This window comes from Magallana gigas, chromosome 1 (assembly GCF_963853765.1).
Source record: "Magallana gigas chromosome 1, xbMagGiga1.1, whole genome shotgun sequence".
Classification (NCBI taxonomy): Eukaryota; Metazoa; Mollusca; class Bivalvia; order Ostreida; family Ostreidae; genus Magallana; species Magallana gigas.
The window spans coordinates 27,844,145-27,870,244 of NC_088853.1; the positions used below are offsets into that span (position 1 = coordinate 27,844,145).

The 26,100-nt window shown below is 32.4% G+C and overlaps 2 protein-coding genes and 1 long non-coding RNA gene across 3 annotated transcripts in view; all 3 read left to right on the forward strand.

Annotated features, from left to right (window-relative positions):
- Nucleotides 1–26,100, forward strand: part of LOC105336714 (uncharacterized) — a 408,324-nt gene that overhangs the window by 300,905 nt on the left and 81,319 nt on the right. The window lies entirely within an intron of this gene.
- On the forward strand, nucleotides 222–22,881 carry LOC136269888 (uncharacterized). Its single transcript, XM_066065566.1, has 8 exons — nucleotides 222–344; nucleotides 6,212–6,401; nucleotides 6,743–6,853; nucleotides 7,032–7,089; nucleotides 8,290–8,429; nucleotides 13,016–13,123; nucleotides 20,816–20,881; nucleotides 21,116–22,881. The coding sequence occupies exons 1-8, from the start codon at nucleotides 267–269 to the stop codon at nucleotides 22,759–22,761; spliced, it is 2,397 nt and encodes a 798-aa protein (XP_065921638.1). The 5' UTR covers nucleotides 222–266; the 3' UTR covers nucleotides 22,762–22,881.
- Nucleotides 23,235–25,728, forward strand: LOC136269889 (ankyrin-3-like). The gene has a single exon (XM_066065582.1). It carries the CDS (start codon nucleotides 23,364–23,366, stop codon nucleotides 25,515–25,517), a length of 2,154 nt encoding a protein of 717 aa, XP_065921654.1. The 5' UTR covers nucleotides 23,235–23,363; the 3' UTR covers nucleotides 25,518–25,728.

Sequence of the window (26,100 nt, forward strand, 5' to 3'; positions counted from 1 at the left end):
AACGAAATATCGATTCATGTCGTTTAATATTGAAATTCAAAGCTAGTTTGTCGGTGCTTGTTTAAATGGTGCAACACAGGTAACTGTCATTGAGAAGAACCGGTTTACAATTATCACTTCTGTAATGAACCATTTACGCAACACCTTTGAGGTCTCAACAGGGAGCTTAGGGTTTAAAAGTAATTACAAGTTTCGGTTCGGGTATATGTTGAGACTTGATTTATTGTAAGAGGACGTGTAAAACTGTGTGTTTAGGAAAACTCAATATGGAACTCTGTACAACACTTTCTGTTTTATTTTTTGGATTTATTTTACTTCTGTCTACCTCTCGTCTCTTCGAAAGTGTAAGTTTTTTTTTATTTTAGCGAAAAACCGCATTTAATCAATGTAAAAGCTAAAAATATTAATATGTGTTTTACGGATCCAATCCCTCCCCCGGCCATTGGCATTCTCTATCTGCACATGTATTTAAAATCATGAAACGATAAACATCTTTAAATATAACTTCTTTCTATAATGTGTTGCGGTTAATGCATGTTTAGGCGGGCTATGCTGAAAGCAGAGTTCTGGCTGTAGGCAGGCAAATCGTCAATTTTGCTTTAAAAAGCACAACTTCAAAAGTAAACAAAATACCAAACAACGTCAAAGTAAAAACTTCCGCTCTTTTAAACAGTTGCTCAGAAAAACATGATTTTGCTAATCGTAAACTGTAGCTAGGAGCTAGGAGTGTTTTTGTTGATTTCTTATTAACTGCATGTTTAAAAAACAAGCCTTGCATTTTGGACACATACAATGCACATGCATTTTCATGAACTACTTTGCAAAGCATTGTTATATGGCTGTATATTGAAGAAATGGGTAATTGATTTTACATCACGCTTGTTTCAAAATTAAATGCTCTGTTGATTTAAATGACAGGCTTATTCATCCTAATAGCCGCTTACAAAATTTAGTCGCTCTCGTGACGCTTTGCCGACATCAAAAGCATGAGAGAGAGAGAGAGAGAGAGAGAGAGAGAGAGATTTTAAGAGAGCTCAGCTTTCAGTACTTTGATTTTTATTTTGTGCCCGAGGTTGGTGCATGAAACTTGTAGTTTGCCTTGATATTGTACACACTTTTGAAAAAGACAAGGATATTAACATTAAAACCCCGCCCCATGCACAAACACATACACACTTTCTCGATTTACAAACAAACGTGCGTCGGTGTCTGTGTAGCAATATTGTCTTTGGAACTTAAATTAACGTAACAGCTACCCTTTATTGCGTTGATTGTCTTGAATGTTCATATAGAGAATTCTGAATATGTCAGTACTAAAGATATAAAATTATAGATATAAAGTATTGATATAGTATTATAGTGTGTCCAAATTATTGATTCCGTCTTTTTTTGAAGATTTTAAAATAAAAATACACATACCTGTGAAAGAAATGCTGTTGAAATCGATAAAAGGGAAAATATTTAAGATATCGTCTTTGAAAAATAATAATTTTTCACCCATTAAAGTTCACAGGAACGAAAACAAATTTCTTACGGAGATTCATAATAGGAAATGTTTACATCATTTCTCCATTCGAAAGTACTTGGGAAACCTCGCGCAATTTTTCAACATAATCATCCGGGCTTATTAATGGCTGATACAATGCAAAATCTCCGTAGACTTTCTATTTTGGGGTGTGTATTGAAACCTGAAGCGGTAGAGGTGGCGTTTCTAAACAGATAATCTGGACATTTTTTATATTAGTGGATGAACGTAGTTTGAACTCAAAGGTATATATGATTATCGAAATATCAAACGAAAAGTGTTGGAAGCAAAAACTTGGGATTGAGTATAGTATTATTCTTGATGATTTTTTACACAAATAATAAAAGAAACCCTCAGGTAAGAAAACGAAAAAAAACACTATTTCTTTTTCATGCAGTTATTTTTTCCCCAAATATGCACCTTTTTGTAGTGTAAATCGTGACCTATTCATTTTCTCTTCTGTCTTATTTTTCACCATGCTATTTTACATTCATATTGAGTATTTGTGACATTACCTTATTTTAATGAGCTTTAGAAAGTTAAAATATATCTTTCAAAACAGTTGTTTTAAAGATAAAGCCAATGTAACAATTTATGATAATCATAAAGAAAGTATTAAACTCTTGAGTGGATTAAAAAAAGTCATTAAGAAATACGATTTATAATCTCTTCATGTGGGTGAGTGTAAAGTTGCAAAGCGTAGTCAGCATTGGTACTGTAGTTAGTATAATTCCTAAAGAATGGAGTACTTATAATTGTTACAAACAAGAAGAGACTGAAGCAACTTAGAATAAAGGGTATTTGTATATCTTGCTTATAACTCGATAACAAACTGAAATTTCTGTTGACAATTAGAATGCCCTACTTAATTTTTAAATAAATCATGACCAAAATCGTGACCATGCCCCTCTATTTAGGGAGATCATAGAACATAAATACATGTAATACATGTATTTTAAACAAACATGAGAAGTAGGAATTGAAAGAATAAGACTAAAAGCAATACTTATGGATTTTTCGCAGCGATTACCTTACATTTTTATTTTGAAGAAATAAAAATACAGTCATCATTAAGGTTTTCCGCTGACAGCGGAAAACCTTACTATTATTCTGAAAATTTTTCAAATTTCTTATTATTTTTTTTTTCTTCTAGACGCCAACTTTGATCCTTAATATCTCGCTCGTTTGTTCACCGATTGTTTTGAAAATTTTAGGACTGATAACATTCCGCGTGATGTTGTCGTTGCATATTTTAGTTGAGTTATTCCCCTTTTAGTAAAATTTAACGACTTCTTTTGTCCAGGGGGTTTAGCTTTAACGATGACTGGCAGATTCTTAAAGATGGGCTGGTTTGGAAGCTAATACATTGAATTTGTGCGAGATATATTTTATTTATTTTTTAAATGCAAATAAAAGGGGTGGTATAGATGTTGAAACAAAGGTAAGGAAAAAAATCAAAAAAATTCGCGTATTTTCCGTGTTAGTTTTCTACCTGATAAAAATTTGTTATAACATGTATTTTAAAAGTTCTTGGTCTTACCCAGACCTTTCATTCGGTATACCAAAAAAGGGGCTGGCCCTTATAATTAGGGAGTTAGAGGCGTCCAAAGTTTCTTGTCAATAACTAAAAAAGGAATAAACATTTCTAATGCATTATTGAAGCAAAGTTGTAAAGAAATTTATTTCGAATCCTTCTATAGTATTTAATTTAATGTTTTCGTAATTTATAGTCAGTATTTGCAGAAACAATTGTTGTCAGTTCGGTCCATTTTTTGTGGGGGTGCGCACGTTTATGAGGTTATGAAAGGGCTTCTTGTAATGCACTAACTGATACATGTAGCGCGCAAAAATAATTCCACATAAAATTCCCAAATGTTTTTATACATATGTACATTTTCATTTCATATAGTTAAACCTCTTTGACCTTATTTCTGTTGTTTGTTTCATAACTGTGCCCCTGTCTATATTTAGATGCATTACGAGACTCAGGTAACCGATCGATAGGAGAGTCGCTAGCTGTATTCAGGCCGTCGCCTAGACGACATTGCATGTGCTTGTAGAGCTGGACGTACACGTTTAACGCCCCACTGTGTTACTGTAACAGAGACATTTTGAATTGTTTCAGTACTGGAGATGTGTTAATAAAATGGTTCCAATGCATGGTAATTAAACTCAACTTTTCTATAATACGTATACACGGCCGTCATATAAAGCACAATGTGTATTACTGACATGACAAATGTACGCTGGCAATTTAAACGAACGCGGGATTGCTCCCGATAGAACAATTCTTTTAAAGCAAAAAAAAAAAAATACTGATTTGCGATGGATATAATATAATTATCATCGTGGAGATGATTTTAAAAAGTGAACTTAATATTCGTATACGATAATATTTGAATCCAAAGCCGCTAGTTTTAAGTTACGGTTATTAGGGATATTAATTATGACTTGCCCCGCGTTTCAGGTTTTTTACTTGCAAAACATTTACAAACAAAAATACCAAACAACCTTCAGCAGCAACTTATAAATTATTTATTCCATACACAATTCTAAAGAGGTAATTAAATAAATTTTATAAATGCTTTATACTTGTATACGCTATCTTCCGTGGAAAAAAGTGGCATGGAAAAATGTTGTTCAATGTTCATCAAATACGCTGTAGCCTTAGCAATCGAAAATAATTAACAAACTGTATATTGATAGATTGACATATCAACTAACATTCAGACCCGCGATGTGTTTTTTTACAAGTTCTATAAAATGTAGACTCAATGACTGAATTCTTTACCGTTTTCCGTCTGGGTTATTTTGAATCACGTGTGTACGTTATGTGTAGCCAAATAGATGAACACTTTAAGTGTTTAATTTTTAAAAGAAATTGTGTACATGCAGAGCAATGCAATGCTAGGACAATAAAATTCCAACAATGTATATGGTGAGGCCGGTCAGACTGATACTGGTTCTGCTTGTTCTACAAATAGCGAATGTAAGACGAAGTATTTGGGTGTTATATTTTAAACAAATATAAGTATTGCTTTCTTAAAAGCTTGCATTACTCAACAAAGTATTTTATTGGAATCATTCTTAGTTACCTTAGCTGCATATATGTACCGATCGGTCTGTATCCCGGAAAAATTGACTACCATCCGAAATTTTTCATACAAGGTCTACAGACTTGCAGCCTTACCTTTATCGTAATTTTTTCTCACTGTTTATTTCTTACATAGTTACTTTTTTATTTAGTGATTGACACTTTTCAGACTTTATATGTGTTTTCAAAGAGACAGAGTGCCATGTCTCAAGGACTGTTAATCTCTTAAAACAACATTGTGCAATTATCAGATTTTCATTTCTTGGACATCAAAGATTCATTGAGTTTATTTGATTATTTTATATCTGTGAACCTGTCACTCAGCTTACTTAAATCATTACCTGTCAATTTATACTCATTGTTAAGATTCTTATAAATAGTTATGTACAATTGTCAATGCGCAGTCTGGAATACGGTGGCCAGCCCAAGCCACGTCCGACTCTCCCCGAGTCTTGAGTCCGGAGGCCACTTCTGGCCATATCCGACTTGTTTGTAACATGTCTGTCTGTTAAATTGTTATAATGTTGCCATCGTTGAGTCTCGTCCAATAATGTGGAATCCTGCATCAATCTCTGGAACTGTATACTGGTGGACCTTCGTGAATACGGCAAACCTACCCTTCGTTTTAGCTTACGGCCAACAGCGCGCCCCAACCTTTCACCTTATACACTTTACGCCAACATTCCCTCACCCGGTTCGTACTGCACACGACCGATGCAGATCCAGACGAATTCTCTATCACCGTAAAATCTACGCGGTCACAGAAATATAATAGTTTGTTTCTCAGTGTTTACACATCTTATATTGTACTATGGTCAGCTATCAATTTTTTGTAATACGTCACACGTATGACGCAGCTACGACGGAAAACCTAATTGTTGCTTTCAACGAGCTCGTCTCTAGTTAGTAATACAATCAATATGTATATTTGCCTCTTATGAGTTTTATTAGCCGTGTGCAGAATTAAATTAAACGACAAGCATATATAACTTTTGATCCGTTGTTATTCTTAAATTATAGATATTTGAAAATATTGATTATAAAAAGTTTAAAACCTAATATTGTGTAGGATCGCTGTTTTCGTTCAAATAATAGTTGGAATTGATTAAAAATCATGATAATACGGACTAGGATTGCGTTTATTCTCTGATTCCAAAGGAATATTCATTAGCCTGCCTTTGTTTCGTTAAATAATAAATATATATCAAAAAGTTAAAATAAAATTATATCTAAAATTGTTCTCATTTTAATAGCTACATGTATCAGATTTTTATTTTCTTAAAATATACCTACTACTTCCTTTACTGTACAGTTTGTCGGTTACAGTAGCTTACTTAAACTCATTTGTCTCAGTGAGTGCCTTTATTGACTTTTTTTTTTGCTTTATTGACAAATTGTTTCAGAAAAAAATCAATGAATGAATGCATGGTACCATCAGTTTTGGAGAATGAACTTTATATAAGAATATGTCAATTTATTATTGCTAGTGTCTAGTGGCAACACTGTATCGGTATCGTTCCATACCTACATCACGTTGTTTTTAGAATGTTAAGCATTTTATTATATAATTGATGTAAAAAACGTCTTTCCAGAAAAAGTTGGACGGTTATAAATTTCCAGTTTACTCAGCAAAACACTGTCCAAAACATCAAACAGAGTGGATCCAGAGGTCGACTGCGATCAATTGTACCGAGAATAATGGATACGTGTGTCTACCAAATGAAGGCAAAACGGAACTGTTAGAGTTCTGTCATAGTAATAGATTCATATTGATAGAAGAAGGTACTCACCACAAGGTTTCATACAGAATAAATATTCATTGTTAATGTGTTGAAAGGTTTAGGCACTTTTATTATGAATTTTTGACATAATGTTAGCCGAAAAATATTCCATCAATGCATTTTTTGTTCAAACATAATGTTTAGGGAAAGTAAGTAATGAAACAAAATATTAAGAAATATTTTATTATACGTATATTTTTAATTTAAAGTATGCTTGAAGGATCAATGAATGAAAGAATGCAAGGGACCTACTGACATCTTTGTTATTTGTTTTTACTAAAAGCACAGTACCAACACCTAAAACTAAATCTAAAGTTACTCAATCTAATGGTTTAATTTCAGGGATTTGTTTATATTTAAACAAAAGAGACTCAGCTTTATATTCATACAACTGCTCTGGTTTCCTGTCCGGATGTCCAAACACTTCTTATATCTCAGATAGCCTGTTTGAAAGTATGCATGAAATTATCAGATAATAACAAAACAAATTAAAAGGATGTTATCATTTCTTTTGTAATATAAAAAAAATATTTGTACCGTTTGAATTTTTTCATTAGAACTTTACAAATTTAAGTATACAAACATTACAACAAGTGTTTAAAACAATAACATATATTTATCTTACTTACAGAACCTGATTGTACATATATAAGTAATGGATGTTTTCTCGCTGAACCATCTTGTCAAAGGTAAGACTCATTAAGTTGTCACACCTTTAATTTAAACTTGTTGTTTTCAAGAACCGTATGTAAACGTTCCTATGTACATTTGCAATAAGAATGACGGTGGTCACTTTGGTTTATTGTACATATCGTTTCTTGATTTTCCTGAGCTATTAGTTTATGTTTACTTTTATGCCACAATTTCCATCCTCTGTTGTGATCATAGTAGTCTTTTCCTTGTCATAATATATATATATTCAGTTGTAAATGTGATCACAGGAATCTGTTACCTTGAAGTTGAATTAATTTGATTTAGAATACTTATATTTGCTCTGTACATATCTAACTGACAATAAACCCCCCGTATTTGATTTAAATGGTAGAATAATCACTACCCTTATTTTATCAAGTAATGAAAAATAAATGGTAAAGTGTCAATAGATTTTGCTCTCCTCTTTTACAACTCATAAAAGAAAAAGATCTATAAGGCACACATTAATGCAGTCATCCAAGTACAGTATATTATACAACAGAGTGACTTATTTTTCAGAGAAAAAAATTAACATACGGCAAATATTCAATGAGGGTTGACTTTTGATAAAATCATTTGCATGTCCAATTTTTAACAGTTACATACATATGATTCTCTGTATACACGTACACTTGAAAACTATATATAATTATATTCGATGAAATGAAATAATGTAATGAAATGCCAAAATACGGATTGCTACACACGTAAATGATAAAAATTTTTTTAAGTACACTGAAAAATCACTTCTTTCAATGATAATTTTACTACAAATTAGGCATGAACCCTCTATGACACTATTTGCCTTACAAAAATACATAAAATGACAATGAAAATTAAATATTTCACTGACGTCGGTAACTTAAGTGCAAGCTTAAAAATCCCGTTAACAATATTTGTAATCTGTTAGGATTAAAACAGTAAAAAAAAAGTTTATTTAAAATGTGTTAGTAGCTTTTGGAAGATCGTCTGGCAAACAGAAAAACTGGTTAAACTTTGTAATAAGCAATAACACATTTATTAACTTTCATTAATGTTGGCCCTTAAATTAAGGTTAATGATAGTATACTCATGAAGACTACATCTATTATTTCATTGTTTAAAGGGGTTTATTTTGCTACACTTCATACTGAAATATTGTATTATATTGGATTAAATGGATTAACTATTCTCGTAATACTTTCTATTTAAAACAGTTTAACATCTACGATCAATTATAGCGATACAGACCATATTAGTATAGAAAACGGTAACGGTGGATGGTTAGTTGGAACAACGATTGGACTGTTTACTCTTGTCTGTATAGCCTGCTACCTGGTAATCAATCACAGAAAAAGTAAGGCTTACCAAATGGTTTTTATAATTTTTGTCGTTTGGATTTTTTATAATTCATTTTATCAAGATCGATATATCAATAATAAATTGGAAAATCTCTAACATTGACACTTTGAACGTTCTCCTCTGATTTTTATTTTGTTTTAGTAATTTTGTTAATTATACTACTCGAATTATTAAATCGAAATCTATGTTTTAAAAATTAATAAATTTTACTCGTGTTTTAGCTGTTTTACTTTTAAGCTTGAAATATTTTCTAAATACATAGAACAAAAGTTGTGTATAATGTTAAGAGCTTTCATTTGAGACCTTACAAAAGTGGCTGACCCTTAAAAAAAGAGATTTAGGGGCCTGAAAAGGCTTTGATTTATAACTAAAAAAGGGTAAATATTTCGATAATACAGTCGCCAGAAAAGTTGTTTTTCATTATATTTTCAATATAATTGTGATTTAGTATTGTTTAAATCTTGCATAAGACTTATAAGCTTCACATGAAAACAGGCATACCTGCTTTCAGTTTGAAAATAGAAAATAACTCCCGGCGCATAATAGTGTTTTAAAGTCGCAATCAATACTTTTGTGTCTTCTTTAGAATCTGCAAATTTATCAAAATACGTTTTTAATATCCCGTGCTTTTATCACAACTCGTTTTTGGATATCACATGTTAGGGATCGGTTGATTGAACATTTTTTATAATTTTTTGGTTTTCTTTTATTAATTTAGCACAAGAAATAAAATCAGAACGATAGAGCATATGGTTATAAGCATACAGTAACTAAAACATTTTAATTTTAAAACGTAAGCTTTGTGAAGTGTATTTACATAACTCATTCCTCACACTTGGCCGTTGAGCGTTATCGCGAGTGGAACGATTTGTGTTTATTTTGTACAACAGCATAGCACGCTTAACTATCTTTAGATAGAAGTACGCAAAACGTATGTTTGTCGACATCAGACTGACATCTGACGTCAATGATTAAGCACTGTATATGAATTATCCTCTTTTGTATTTAAAAGAACCCCTCAAAGATCTTTATATATGTGTATTTTCACTTAGTTAACATTTTACACGTACCTGCGATGCTCATACGTGCGACGAAAGGCATTCGCACGGTCTTTGTTAATGCATTTAGATAATAAATGCATTTAGATATTATTAATCAAAGTACTGAAGAACTGACGGGAGTTGAATTTGTCGATATTTATTTATTTTAAAATCAATGATATGTTATTTTGCATGACAAGTACATGTATACGTAGTTTCTAATTTGAATTACGCATATTTTTATAATACGAATTTTTGAACTTTTTCGACTAGAATGTCGAGAAACCTCCATATGAATCATGTTCAATAATATTTAAAGATAAAATTAATTCAATCAAACTAAGTATCAGTGGTAGAAATATTTCTCGAAAATTGTATTGATCCAAGCAATTATTTTATATTGAACTCTAGTCTCGTTCCACCAAACGCTCGACACACACCGTAAATATCCAACAAGGGTTTACGGAGACAGCCGAGCGTCGAGTTGAACGAGACTATATTGAACTCTGGCGTAGGAATACATACGACTACAAAAAATATTTAAATTGTTCGTACCATTTAAAATCTGACTATTTTTAAAGTATTTGTTAATAAGTTTCCTTAAAAAACAATGCTTTAGCATACATTACATCGAATTCATCAATTATTTTCAAGAACTAAGTCTTCTCAGGAGCAATGATTTGTGCTGAGGTCCAAACACTGTTTCACTTTCGGTTTGTCCGAGTGACTGCATAGGAGAGTTGATTAAAAATCAACTCCCAAAAATCATAATAATATAAATAAATAAATATAGTTAAAGACTATCATGCATATATTGTGTTACAATCGACCTATATACCCATGACTTTTGTGTACACAATTACGTAACTCATTCTTTGAACATTGGCCAAGGAGATCCATCGTGTGTTAACTGGTGATATGCGGTCATCTTAATTACATAATCCTAAACAATGCTTAACCCAATGATACAAACATGAATTCGTGTAAAAAAAACACCTCAGCCCCTTTAAATCTGTACATTTTAGATTGTTACGGAACTTTAATTTCTTGGTACATATTTATGATAAAACAGAGGTAAAACAGAAGAAATTTGCATTCAAATAATGTTTTAAAATCAGATATTGTTTGAGATTAAATTAGTGATATGAAAGCATGTTAAATCAGAAATTCGACATGCGACGCAACGTCAAAAACAAAAAGTTAAAACAACATAATGAAATGAAAATTGCGAGGAAAAGTACTTTTCGAATGAAAAAATTCAAATAAAACATACATTGATATTTGATAATAATTCTATTTTTTACTCAGAAAATGTTTTGGCTATAACAAAACTTTTAAATATTTTATAGCGCGTTTTGTGACTAGTAAAAAAATTAACTCGTATTAAAATGACGATGTCAGCGTTTAAGGGGGCGCAGCAGTAACTGATGCAATTTTGTAAAGACGACCATGAAATAAATCCTAAGCGGCTTTGGAAGTAAACGAAATCAAAAATGCGTTTTGTGAATAAGTAGTTAAACAACAGTTACACAACATTGAAAATATTTGAACAAGTATGATGACAATACGTGGAAAAAAGAAACCCCGAATGATATCAATGGATGTCAAAATGCAGAACGACACATTTCGGTAAGACGGACGTTAGACAACAAGTACGTGTAATACAGGGCAAGTTTGGAGACTACAGATCGCTTGTACTCAGAACATATTTAAAAAAAACCTAGGAATATGTGTTGAATGTGCACATAGGTTACTTGTTCAAAGATAATATATATATATATATATATATATATATATATATATATATATATATATATATATATATATATATATATATATATATATATATATAAAAGACTTTTTCGAAAATTAAAACGTAAATGTTATCGTAAACAATGTGGAGGGTTTTGCAACAACGTAAAACTGGAAATTTTCGACGTCCCACATTGCGCCGCCTAACAAAACTTATTGTTATTAATTATTCATTTTCTCGAGAAGTAAATAAAGTACAGATTTGAATTTTTCAGTATTGTATGCCAAAGATTCATTGAAAAAAACATACAAGTCTAATGAAATTGCAGTGAACAGATTATAAATATGTGTCCTGTCTACGCTATTTTGGGACAACCCTCGTACGTGATACAAAGTCCCATGTATTTTCAACTCGCAGCAACAGCGGAAGACCTACTCGTGGCATTGCTCACATTATGTTAATATCAATATTCGTTATATTCAGTTTATGTTACACAAAAGAGCATTGAAATTATTAGGCATTGCATTGAGAGCTTTTCAAATCACTAGTTGGAGTCCTGGTTCTGAGAATCTAGCATATAAGGAAACAATCTTCATTAAAGACTGGATTTTATATGAAATATATATCTGTATCTAAATACATGAAGCTTCAATCAAAGTACGATCTAAAGTGCACCTGTTTTTCTGATGTAATTTATTACATGTATCAGTTCTTATAACGAAACTTTAATTCTTAATTCTAATATGCAACTCATAGTAAAGCCAATTTCCTTGTTTCGTTTCATAGATTTTGACATATCTATCTATCTATCTATCTATCTATCAATCTATCTATCTATCTATCTATCTATCTATCTATCTATCTATCTATCTATCTATCTATCTATCTATCTATCTATCTATCTATCTATACTACTATATAAAAAATACACACGAATTTTTTGGGCTTTAATACCGATAAATCGGAAGAGTACTGGCTTTGTTTATATATATTCTAAACATCATTGGAACTTGAAGATTACTAATTTGTTTTTTTTTCTCAATCAAGCTTTGCTAATTAATAAGCAACGAAAATTCCTCAAAAAATTCCGTAAATAACCTGAATTTTTGGGATTTTACATTCTTGCGCATGCGCATCATATTCACGCTAAATCACGATAGGCTCTTTATATCACACATGCCCGGATAAACTTAGAAACGATAAAGCAAATGCGTGTATGTTTTCATTGGGAATTTTTTTTGTTCATCGAAGAAAATACGAGAGATAACTCTTAGACAGTGCATTTACTATGAAAACAAATCCCGAGGGTTTCGAATGGCAACATGGCGTGTAAAAACGTGGTTAAAAAATGTTGAGTTCTGCAATTATAGAATTTAACTTTTTGAAGAAAGGTGTTTACAGCTCCAAAATGGTTTGTTATGAACAATTTTACTGTTATTTTCAATGCAACTTTATTAATTTTCTCCAAAATCGGATTGGAGCGATTCTGCAATTTTCTGCTACATTACGGATATATTGGAGGCATTTTGACTGTGATGAAGGGCTTTCCCGAGGCACAGTTAGATTATTCCAGCAAAGTGTAGTGACATTAATAGCATTATTGAAGGCTTAAATCTTGGTTATGCAAATGTCAACAATATACGGTGTGTCGATGTATCGATTTTGTAAATGTCCGATATCATATGCAATGTCAACCCGTGCACGCACGTGTCAAAATGTAGTAAGATTAAAGCAAAATCGATTTGTATTGAGAAACAGTTTGACATCATTCACTTTATGTTTTATTAGGAATCAAAACCTGCACACAATATAATGATGTAGAAACCCAAGAGACAGGAGAGAGAGTGTCATTTCTTTCTCAGAATCGACAAGATGTAAATGAACAGGATGAAGAAGGTATGACATAAGATCTAGATCTTTAAACTCATTATTACTATGCAGAAAAAGATGATGATTTTTGATGAAAGAAGGACACACGAATTACCATGGTTTTAAATGATGTAGCATAATTTTAATTGTAAATTCCCAAAACAAAAAATCGGTAGAATCGATTGCAATAAGCTATACATGTTATCCCTATTCCCGCAACGTCATGGATTAAAATAATATGCCATATCATATCTAAAGACGATTTAATAACATATTTTAATAATTTTTAAGCATAAAACCTTGGTTGCACTGTGAGATTTTCACACTATAGTGCCAATTTATTTAAAATATTATTAAGACGGTGTTACAACCAGAGGATTAAATTTAGCAATATCATATACTACACAATCGCCAGTTTTATCGCAAATGTGCTTCTTATGATCATAAAAGAGAACATTCTCCTATGTTTTTAAGCAGCAGCGACAGAGATGTTAATAATTAATTTAAGGTTTACTCAGTTATGAAATATGTGTTCTTTCACTTTTAACAACCGTCACAACATTGCAATTTCAACGAACACTTTTGAATTGACGGTTGTGTATGAGCAACATGTAGTTCGATCTCCGATAACATACATAACTAGGTAGCGATACATTAGAAAAGTTATTTTTTTCCAGAACAATTTACCTTTTATTTGCCATTTTTATGTCGCAGGCATACTAGAAATCAAAATTACGAAGAAATAGAGAAATTTGGGCTTGTAGGCGAAACTTTTTTCCAAAGATTTAAACGTCCCCTAAACGAAAAGTAGCCTGTGCAGACCCATAAAATCTATACCTTTTACGTAATGTACAAGGATATAACTTTGAAAATTTGTACCACATAACTATACTTAAAAATAAGTATATTTTGCAAAAAACAATCCAATGTGCCTGCACAAGAGTAGCTGCTTACACTTTTGGTATTTCATCACGTATTAAATGATGTCCATAAGCTATAAATCATCGTTTACAGATGCGTAATTGCTGTGAAATTAATAAAAATCTACTTTCATTTTCGATAAAAAAAAAAGAAATAGCAAAAATGATAGTAAGGTGGTGGTCACACGATTTGGCGGATTCAAGTCAGAAGAAAATTCCATCAAAATCTATACTTTCAATGAAATAATGTTGATTGATTACGTAACGAACTAATACACTTTTTGATAACTCATTTAGAGTAAACATAGAAGTAACTAGACACGATCTCGTTGCGAGCAACGAGGAGGTCTTCCGTTCGATTTTTAGAATGAAATATGACATCATCGACTTTGATTTTCGACAGCAAACATGTTATGGAAAAGGAGTGAAGTACTAATGCTTTATTGTATTGTTTTTGTATAACTTCTTTTGCTTTTTTAACCTAATCTAGCTTTAATAACCTTTTACAAAATGGCTCTCATTACAGGGCTATAGATAAAAGATTTTAGAGCTCTTTGATCCCCTAAATTAAGGGGCAAGTCCCTTTTTCTTGGATTCAAATGAAAGGACATTTAATTCTGAACACATTTTGTCAGCAAGTGTTTAGAAAATTTTTGGCCCCTAAAAACCCTTAATTACGTAACACATGATAAAATTTATTACATTGCTTGAATACAGAACTATAAGACAAACACATTTGCTTCTGTAATATTTCACAAAATATCTCTCAGTAAAGGGCTACAGATTAAAGATTTCAGAGTCCTTTGGTCCCCTAATTTGAGGGGCCAGCCCCTTTTTCTTGATTTCAAATAAAAGGTCATTTAATTCTACACAAATTTTGTTCCACAAGTGTTTAGAATTTCGTTACCGTTTTGGAGATAGATGAGAAAGAAGGTTTTAGGGGCCGGTCCCTTATCTTCTTTTAGGGGCCGTTCAACGAAATTTTGACGGTTGCAATTTGTTGAGAACATCATTTTGAACAACTTTTCTTTTATACTGCATTACAAAATATTTTTCCTTTCTGAGATATGGATGATCAAATTTTTTGATTTTTGGCCCCTAAAAACCCTTAATTACGTAACACATGATAAACTCATTACATTGCTTGAATACAGAACTATATGATAAACACATTTGCTTCTATAATATTTCACAAAATATCTCTCAGTAAAGGGCTTCAGATTAAAGATTTTTGAACCCTTTGGTCCCCCAATTTGAGGGGCCAGCCCCTTTTTCTTGATTTCAAATAAAAGGTCATTTAATTCTACACAAATTTTGTTCAACAAGTGTTTAGAAATTCGTTACCGTTTTGGAGATATATGAGAAAGAAGGTTTTAGGGGCCGGTCCCTTTTCTCCTTTTAGGGGCCGTTTAACGAAATTTTGACGGTTGCATTTTGTTAGAAACATCATTTTGAACAACTTTTCTTCTGTACTGCATTACAAAATAGTTTTCCTTTGTGAGATAAGGGTGATCGAAATTTTCGACTTTTGGCCCCTAAAAACCCTTAATTACGTAACACATGATAAAATCATTACATTGCTTGAATACATAACTGTGAGATAAACATATTTGCTTCTATAATCTATTACAAAATATCCCTTGGTGAAGAGCTATGGGTGAAAGACTTTAGAGCCTTGTAGGTCCCTAATTTTACGGGCCAGCCCCTTTTTACTGATATCAGCCGAAAGGTCTTGTAAATATAAGCCTTTTTTACATTACATGTTTTAATAAAATATTTTCCAGAAAAAAGATACAGAGAGAAAAGCACAAAAATTTACGACGCTTTTTTAATGTCAATTTTCGAGCCCAAGCGAGCTTTGGCGCCAGAAGTGCAAAACTTACAAAACAACAACCATGCAAAACTTCAATCTTTCCTTTACCAACCGTAGAAATTTGAGCTTAATATCTCTTATACTTAAGGAGAACGACAGAAGACAAAATAGCCATATAAAAATTAGAAAAATCTCAATATCTCAAAAACGGATGTGACGTCATCAACACATTTTTTTTAATCAGGTTCAGACCAATATCTATCATATCTGAAACTTTCATTGAGATCGGCAGAGCCGTTTCTGAGAAATCGCGTGCACAAAAATAGGAAGAAATTAGAATAGAAAAACAGGGTCTACATTCTAAGGGCCACATACTATTTTGTTTCAGGGATAAGAGCTTTGTTCAACAAATGTTTTGAAATTCGTCACCGTTCCTGAGATATCTGAGAAAAAAAAGTTTTAGGGGCCAGTCCCTTATCTCCTTATTGGAGCCACTGAACCAAATTTTGAAGGTTGCATTTTGTAAAGTACATCATTTTTTAGCATCTTTTCTTCTAAACTGCATTTCAAAATATTTTTCTTTTTTGGGATATATGTGATCAAAATTCTGGACTTTTGGCCACTAAAAACACCTAATTACGTAACACATGATAAAATCATTACATTGCTTGGATACATAACTGTGAGATAAACATATTTGCTTCTATAACCGTTCACAAAATATCCCTCAGTAAAGGGCTACAAATAAAAGACTTTAGAGCCCTTTGGTCCCCTAATTTTAGGGGCCAGCCCCTTTTTCTTGATATCAAATAAAAGGTCTTTTATATCTCAACACATTTTGTTAAACAACTGTTTAGAAATTCGTTACCGTTCCTGAGATATATGAGAAAGAACATTTTAGGGGCCGATCCCTTAACTCCTTACAGGGGCCGTTTAACGAAATTTTGAAAATTGCATATGATTTAATACATCATTCTGAGCATCTTTTCTTCTATACTGCATTTCAAAATATTTTTCCTTTCTGAAATATATGTGATCAAAATTTTAGACTTTTGGCCCCTAAAAACCCCTAATTACGTAACACATGATAAAATCATTACATTGCTTAGATACATAAATGTGAGATAAACATAGTTGCTTCTATAACCGTTCACAAAACATCCCTCAGTAAAGGACTACAAATAGAAGACTTTAGAGCCCTTTGGTCCCCTAATTTTAGGGGCCAGCCCCTTTTTCTTGATATCAAATAAAAGATCTTTTAAATCTCAACACATTTTGTTCAACAAATGTTTAGAAATTCGTTACCGTTCTTGAGATAAATGGGAAAGAACATTTTAGGGGCCGATCCCTTAACTCCTTATAGGGGCCGTTAAACGAAATTTTGAAAACTGCATATGATTTAATACATCATTCTGAGCATCTTTTCTTCTAAACTGCATTTCAAAATATTTTTCCTTTCTGAGATATATGTAATCAAAACTCTGGAATTTTGGCCCCTAAAAACCCCTTATTACGTAACACATGATTAAAATATTATATTGTTTGGATACATAACTGTAAAATAAACATATTTGCTTCTATAACTGTTCACAAAATATCCCTCAGTAAAGGGCTACAGGTGAAAGACTTTAGAGCCCTTTAGTCCCCTAATTTTAGGGGCCAGCCCCTTTTTTTTCTTGATATTAAATGAAAGGTCTTGTAAATATAAACCTTTTTTGCATTACATGTGTTAACAAAATATTTTTCAGAAAAGAGATAAACTAAGAAAACCATGAAAAATTACGACGTTTTTTTAGTCTCAATTTTCGGGACCAGGCGAGCTTTAACGCCTTTTGAGCATGACAAATATGAATGCGAAATTGTACATCTACAATCTCTTGTCTACAATCCCTGAAAGTTTGAACTCAATATCTTTTACCGTTTAGGAGGAGATCCCTGGACAACCCGACCCTCTGAAAATCGCTAAAACGTCATTTTCTTAACAACGGAAATGACGTCATCAAAATAAAAAAATGTATATTAAGTTCGGACTTATATCTATTAGATTTGAAAGTTTCACGAAAATCGGTACAGCCGTTTCCGAGAAATCGCCTGCACAAATTTTGTAAGAAAAAAAAAATAATAACTAGACACGATCTCGTTGCGAGCAACGAGGAGGTCTTCCGTCTGATTTTAGAATTTGTTCTATCTTGATTTTGCTATTTAACAGTTAAACATGATTTAGAATAAAAAAAACAGGGTCTACATTCTAGGGGGCCAGATACTATTTTGTTACAGGTGTAAGAGCTTTGTTCAACAAGTGTTTAGAATTTGTTACTGTTCTTGAGATATCTTAGAAGAAAAAGTTTTAGGGGCCGGTCCCTTATCTCCTTATTGGAGCCGCTGAACCAAATTTTGAAGATTGCATGTTGTTAAGTACATCATTTTTAGCATCTTTTCTTCTATACTGCATTTCAAAATATTTTTTCTTTTTGAGATATAGGTGGTCATAGTTTTGGACTCTTGACCCCTAAAAAACCCTCATTACATAACACATGACATTACATTGCTTGGATACATAATTGTGAGATAAACATATTTGCTTCTATAGCCTTTCACAAAATATCCCTCAGTAAAGAGCTACAGATGAAAGACTTTGGAGCCCTTTGGTCCCCTAATTTGAGGGGCCAGCCCCTTTTTCTTGATATCAAATAAAAGGTCATTTAAATTTCAACACATTTTGTTTAACAAGTGTTAAGAGATTTGTTACCGTTCTTGAGATATATAGGAAAGAACGTTTTAGGGGCCGATCCCTTAACTCCTTATAGGGCCATTTAAAGAAATTTTGAAAATTGCATATTATTTAGTACATCATTTTGACTATCTTTACTTCTATACTGCATTTCAAAATATATTTCCTTTTTGAGATATGGGTGATCAAAATTCTGGACTTTTGGCCCCTAAAAACCCCTAATTACATAACACACGATAAAATCATTACATTGCTTGGATAAATAACTGTAAGATAAACATATTTGCTTCTATAACCGTTCACAAAATATCCCTCAGTAAAGGGCTACAGATAAAAGACATTAGAGCCCTTTGGTCCCCTAATTTGAAGGGCCAGCCCCTTTTTCTTGATATCAGATAAAAGTTCATTTAAATCTCAACACATTTTGTTCAACAAGTGTTTAGAAATTTGTTACCGTTCTTGAGATATATAGGAAAGAACGTTTTAGGGGCCGATCCAATAACTCTTTATAGGGGCCATATAACGAAATTTTGAAAATTGCATATTATTTAGTACATCGTTTTGACTATCTTTACTTCTATACTTTATTTCAAAATATGTTTCCTTTCCGAGATATGGGTGATCAAAATTCTGGATTTTTGGCCCATTAAAAACACCTAATTACGTAACACATGCATTTATTGGATACATAACTGTAAGATAAACATATTTGCTTCTATAACTGTTCACAAAATATCACTCAGTAAAGGGCTACAGATGAAAGACTTTAGAGCCCTTTGGTCCCTTAATTTGAGGGGTCAGCCCCTTCTTCTTGATATCAAATGAAAGGTCTTGTAAATATAAATCTTTTTTGCATTACAAATGTTAACAAAATATTTTTCAGAAAAGAGACAAACTAAGAAAACCATTAAAAATTACGACTTTTTTTAGTCTCAATTTTCGGGACCAGGCGAGCTTAAACGCCTTTTGAGCATGACAAATATGAACGCCAAATAGCACATCTACAATCTCTTGTCTACAATCCCTGAAAGTTTGAACTCAATATCTTTTACCGTTTAGGAGGAGATCCCTGGACAAGCCGACCCTCTGAAAATCGTTAAAACGTCATTTTCTCAAGAACGGAAATGACGTCATCAAAATAAAAAAATGTATATTAAGTTCGGATTAATATATATTAGATCTGAAAGTTTCACGAAAATCGGTCCAGCCATTTTCGAGAAATCGCCTGCACAAATTTTGTAAGAAAAAAAATAATAATAGGGAAAAAGAAACCGAACGAAAACAATAAGGTCTTCCGTTGGAAAACGGAAGACCTTAAATATTTGACAAATGTATACAAATAAAATGAGTCAATTTGTTTCTTGAATGCGCGAGTTTAGTTTTGATAGAATAAACGCTTGTGAAGCACGACATCTGGTGAGATAATGGGATGTAACTTTCAAGAACGGGGTAACTAAGAATGCGTAATGACTAATTGAAGACATGGCGAAAAGTAAAGGACGAGTTCATCATGCATCGCAGGCAAATACTTTGGATTGGACATCTTTGGATAATGCAAAAAAGTTGATAAATTAAATGGAGTAATTGAAAACGAGTTTAGTTTTGATGTAAAAATTTTCAGAATGGGGTGCCTGAGAAACGCAAGTTGACTAATTAACGTCATTGTGGTAAAAGTAGAGTGAGTTGGCCGTCGGGGGTAGATTCTTTGGATCTGGCAACTTGTTGTAAAATATACAAATAGATATGCCTAAACTTTTTTAAAAAAATTATACATTTTTATACCACAACAGAATGATAGTAAACCTTGTACATTAATTTTTTTCACAATGAACCGATTTTTAAAATGCAGAAAATGGGGTAGTTCAATAAAAAAGGGGGGGGGGTGCCCTCATCTTCCCATTTTCTTAATAACGTCTTTAATTTGAAATCGTTTTTTGGACAGTGAAAAAAAATATAATATAATTTGACCTAAAGAACAACATTTAGAGATAGTGAAGTGAAATAAAAGAGTTTTTTTAAATCATGCAACAAACACGAACACTTTGTTTTGTATTTCCATGAAATATTTCCAAGAATATGTTGAGGGCAATGAAGACACAGTTTATACACAACAACAAAAAAATTAATATGTTTCAACATGAAAACAATATGTTAATGTGTATAATGTTAATTCTTGCGCTTGCGCGGTATATCATCTAGTTGATTACATTTCTCCAATGTCTGCTAATCTAGTTCATTCATATCAAATTATCCAGTGAGCATTAGTACCATGACTGTGAAGGAGGGTGACAGTTGCAACAAAGACATTGGGTCAGATGACGGTAATTCTTTTTGTTGTTTGAACAAATCAAATTAAAGAAAAAGAAAAAAAACCTTAGAAAAAACATAACAGAACAAAACTAAAAAAAAAAACCTAAATGAAACAATGGATCAAGTAAAAAAATAATATCATCATTATATCTTTTACATAAATGTACTGAATAGTGAATACCGTTGTATTAGTAAATAGTTTTAGGATATCGCCAAGTAGTAAATTATTTCAAACGATTTTACAGAATTACAAGTGGATCAAGCCCTCATGAGGCAATGGCAAGAAGACAACGAACATTTTGTTGAAACAAAAGCGAGTAAAGAAGTAGAAAGACTCATAAGTTGTCAGAATATTGCAGTTGTGACGGGTCACTCAGGATCTGGAAAATCAGCCATCGTGCATCACATTGCACTTAAATATAGAGGTCAAGGTTGGAAAGTGAAGTCAGTTTATACTGTGACTGATATTATAGACACTATAAATTTATCCACAAGTGTACAAGAAAATAAAGTTTTATTTGTGTTCAATGATCCGATTGGGAAAGTGTCGTTTGATGAAATAGAACATACTACATGGAGAAAATATGAGATAGCTTTAAAAGCGTGTTTAAAAGAAGTCAAACTTTTAATATCGATTAGAAAGTATATTCTAAATGACGATAAAGTAAGAGGAATTTTAAAAGACGGATCAAACATCGTAGACATAAGCGATGACCAACTGAAACTAAGTAGAAATGAAAAAGATCAGATTTGGAGAAAATACGCACTTAGCGAAAATGTATCCCGAAAAGAGTTAACCAAAATTTTTCAAGCAGAAGCGTATTTTCCATTATTATGCAAGTTGTGTAGCAAAACACTTACAGAACACCAAAAGGTGAGATTTTTTACAGAACCCGTCGAAGTTTTAGAAGAGGAAATAAAAATGTTTAGAAAATCATTTAAAGAAAAATACTGTGCGTTAGTTCTTCTGGTATTATTTAACAATGATCTTTGCGTTGATGATGTACAAGAATCCTCTATATCAACAGAAAAATATGATCTGGCCTTAAAACTGTGTGAAATGCAGAAAAACACAGCACCTCATACAATAGATGATGCTTTTGAGACTCTCCAGGGATTTTTTGTCAAGAAAATTATCGACAATTATCATTTTTATCACGACTTTGTGATGGAAGTTACGACTTATGTGTTTGGAAAAAAGTGTCCGATGCAGATCATAAAATTTGCAGACACTGGTTTCCTCAGAAAAAGAGTTACATTAAAATGTTTAAACGACAACAGTGATCACTTCACTTTATGTTTAAGTGACAAATACATAGAAGCTCTTGGAAAGAGACTTTTCAACGATATCTTTGGAGAACGTTTACTTGACGTTGTGCTCAATCCTTGTTTAAAGAACGAGAAAGTGATTCGTATTTTTATAAATGAATTAAAAAATCAGCCAGAGAAAATTAATATGTTGCTTGAAAAGCAAAAGCTTCAAATTGATACCAAAGAAATTAATCAGACGTCAAGTCATATCTTTTTGTCTAAGCTTGCATTTGTGAGTTTAGAAGAAAGAATATCACCTCTTAGTGCAATTATTATATTTTGCGATTCAATGTTATCGTTACATTGCCTTAAAATCTTCCAACAAATGCCAGAATATTTCGTAGGCAATTCCCTTTTTTCTTCTGTATGCTGTAATGGCTCAAAAGATGTTTATTCCATGTTTATAAAAGATCACGTAAGAGACTCTCTAGCAGAAAAATGGAAGTATCTTTTTCCAATACACATTGCATCTGCATTTAATAATAACGAAATACTTTGTGAACTGCTTAAAAACGGCGCCGATGTGAATCTGAAGACTACCAATGAAAATTATTGGACCCCTTTAACTATAGCAACTTGAAACAATGTAGAGGTGAAAAAAGAAAGAAACGACAATGAAAATTCTTCTCAATCAGTTCGTAATGGTACGGTACAACTTTTATTGAGTAATGGAGCCGACGTAAACCTGTGTATGAAAAACGGTGCCAGTCCACTGTATATAGCTTGTCAAGAGGGACATAACAACATTGTAGACCTTCTAGTGAGTAAAGGTGCAGATATAAATTTATGTACGAAAAAGGGAGCCAGTCCTCTTCTAATAGCCTGTGAAGAAGAACATGATAACATTGTACAAAATTTACTTAGTAAAGGAGCAAACATTAACACTTCTATGGGAGATGGGACAAGTCCTCTCTTTAAAGCTTGCCATGAAGGGCACGAAAATACAGTAAGGATATTACTGCATAATGGAGCAGATGTTAATATCTGTATTATAGATGGGAGCAGTCCTCTTTACATTGCTTGTCAGGAAGGACACGAAAATATTGTTGAATTTCTTCAGAAAAAAGGAGCAGACATTAATTTTTGTAAAGAAAATGGAGCTAGTCCTCTCTATGTAGCTTGTGAAAAGGGAAATGAAAATATCGTAAAATTTTTACTTAAAAATGGAGCAGAGGTTAATTTATGTTTAAAAGATGGAACCAGTCCTCTTTGTATTTCTTGTCAAAAAAACACGGTATAATTGTTGAAATTTTGATACAGAAAGGAGCAGACATAAATTTGTGTACAGAAAACGGAGCCAGTCCTCTACATGTAGCTTGTCAACAGGGATATGAAAAGATCGTTCAACTTTTACTTAGTAATGGTGCAAACATGAACTTATGTATGAAAGATGGATATAGTCCTCTTTGCATTGCTTGTCTAAAAGGACACGTAATGATTATTGAACTTTTACTGCAAAGAGGAGCAAACATTAATTCATTTCAAGAAAATGGAGCCAGTCCTTTACATGTTGCTTGTGAATTGGGACATGGACATATTGTTAAACTTTTACTAAACAATGGAGCAGACATTAACCTATGTATAAAAGATAGAGCCAGTCCTCTTTGGATTGCTTCTCAGGAAGGATGCTGTACAATTGTTGAAATATTAATACAGAAAGGAGCAGACGTAAATTTGTGTACAGAAAACGGAGCCAGTCCTCTACATGTAGCTTGTCAACAGGGATATGAAAACATCGTTCAACTTTTACTAAGTAATGGAGCAGACTTAAACTTATGTATGAAAGATGGAACCAGTCCTCTTTGTATTGCTTGTCAAAAAGGACACGGTATGATTGTTGAACTTTTACCCCAAAGCGGAGCAGACATTAACTTATGTAAAGAAAACGGAGCCAGTCCTTTACATGTTGCTTGTGAATTGGGACATGAACATATTGTACAGCTTTTACTAAGTAATGATGCAAACATTAATTCCTGTATGAAAGATGGATCCAGTCCTCTTTGCATTGCTTGTCATAAAGGACACAATATGATTGTTGCACTGTTGCTGCAAAAAGGCGCAGACATTGATTTATGTAACGACAACGGAGCCAGTCCTTTACATATAGCTTGTGAATTTGGGTATGAGAATATAATACAGCTTTTACTGGATAGCGGTGCAAACATTGATGTATGTATGAAAGGTGGAGCCAGTTCTCTCTTTATAGCTTGCCAAAAGAGATACATTGATATTGTCAAACAGTTACTGAGAAACGGAGCAAAAATTAATTTGTGTAATGAGTTTGGTATAAGTTCTTTATATTTAGCATGTGAACACGGATATGATAACATTGTTGAAATTCTTTTGCAAAATAGCGCAGATACCAATTTATGCAATAAAAATGGAGCCAGTCCTCTACATGTAGCATGTGAAAAGGGGAGTGAAAGAACTGTTAAACTTTTAATAAGCAAGATGGCTAGTATAAATATATGCATGGAAGACGGCACAGGTCCTCTTCATATTGCTTGTCAAATGAGACATGATAATATTGTACTGATTCTATTAAAAAATGGAGCAGATATTAATTCACGTTTGAAAGACGGCACCAGTCCTCTTTATATAGCTTGTCAAAATGGACATGATAACATTGTAAATCTTTTGATATGTAACGAAGCAGATATTAATTTATGTAAGAACAACGGAACAAGTCCTATCTATATAGCGTGCAAATTAGGACATGGAAGCATTGTCCAAAAACTATTGAATAGTAAAGCAGAGATTAATTCATACATAACAGAGGAAACTAGTCCTCTCTATGTTGCTTGTCAGTACGGATATTCAGAGATTGTGGAACTTTTACTAAGTAATAAAGCAAACGTTAATTCTTGTATGGAAAATGGAACTAGTCCTCTCTTCGTTGCTTGTCAAAATAACCATGTTATCACAGCAAAAGTTTTACTGCAAAATGGCGCAGACACTAGTTTATGTTTTAAAAACGGAATGAGTCCTCTCCATATTGCATGTGAAAGAGGTCATGATATTATTGTGGAAACTTTGCTGAGTTATGGAGCTAACGTAAACTTATGTACGGAAAACGGATCAAGTCCTCTTCACATAGCTTGTCAAAAGGGACATGAAACCATTGTTCAACTTTTGATAAGTAATGCAGCTAAAATTAATGCATCTAACAAAAATGGAAAAAGTCCCCTCTTCATATCTTGTGAGACAGATAATTATAGCATTGCACAGCGTTTATTGAAAAATGGAGCAAATCAAATATTACAATGGACTTGTGATAAAGTCGGTGCTAAACAAAATTATGAAACATTTTATGAAGAATTACAAGGTGAACTTTGACTCAGTAAGAAAGAATAAAAACATTTTTTTTTAATTGATTGTAATGACTGGCATGTTATTTTCACACAGCTTGTAAAAATAGTTATCAGAGCAGAAGCCTGTCCATGTTGATTGCAAGGATGGTTTTTTACAATGTAAGAAAACCTGTATATAGTGACATTTTATATTTAAAGCGATCGAGTAAGTTGTTTGCTTAAATTCTCGATAAGAAGAGGGGTCGTTTCTCGAATTATTACATGTATAATATTGTTTTTAATCTTTCAGATAATATCAAGAATAAAATTTAAAGCTGTTTTCCTATTTTTGTTTTCTTTTATTGGACAAATTATTAGAGTAGATTGTTCTAGTTCACGACAAATGTTTTTATATTCCTTTCTTTCATTATCTTTTTCATTTTTGGGAGTTGATTTTTAATCAACTCTCCTATGCAGTCACTCGGACAAACCGAAAGGGAAACAGTGTTTCGACCTCAGCACAAATCATTGCTCCTGACAAGACTTAGTTCTTGAAAATAATTGATGAATTCGATGTAATGTATGCTAAAGCATTGTTTTTCAAGGAAACTTATTTACAAATACCTTAA

Coding starts and splice junctions, on each gene's coding strand:
- LOC136269888 (XM_066065566.1), top strand. CDS start 267: ATGGAACTCTGTACAACACTTTCTGTTTTATTTTTTGGATTTATTTTA. Junction 8,430..13,015: donor GGTAATCAATCACAGAAAAA/GTAAGGCTTACC, acceptor ATGTTTTATTAG/GAATCAAAACCTGCACACAA. Junction 13,124..20,815: donor AAATGAACAGGATGAAGAAG/GTATGACATAAG, acceptor CAAATTATCCAG/TGAGCATTAGTACCATGACT.
- LOC136269889 (XM_066065582.1), top strand. CDS start 23,364: ATGTTTAAAAGATGGAACCAGTCCTCTTTGTATTTCTTGTCAAAAAAA.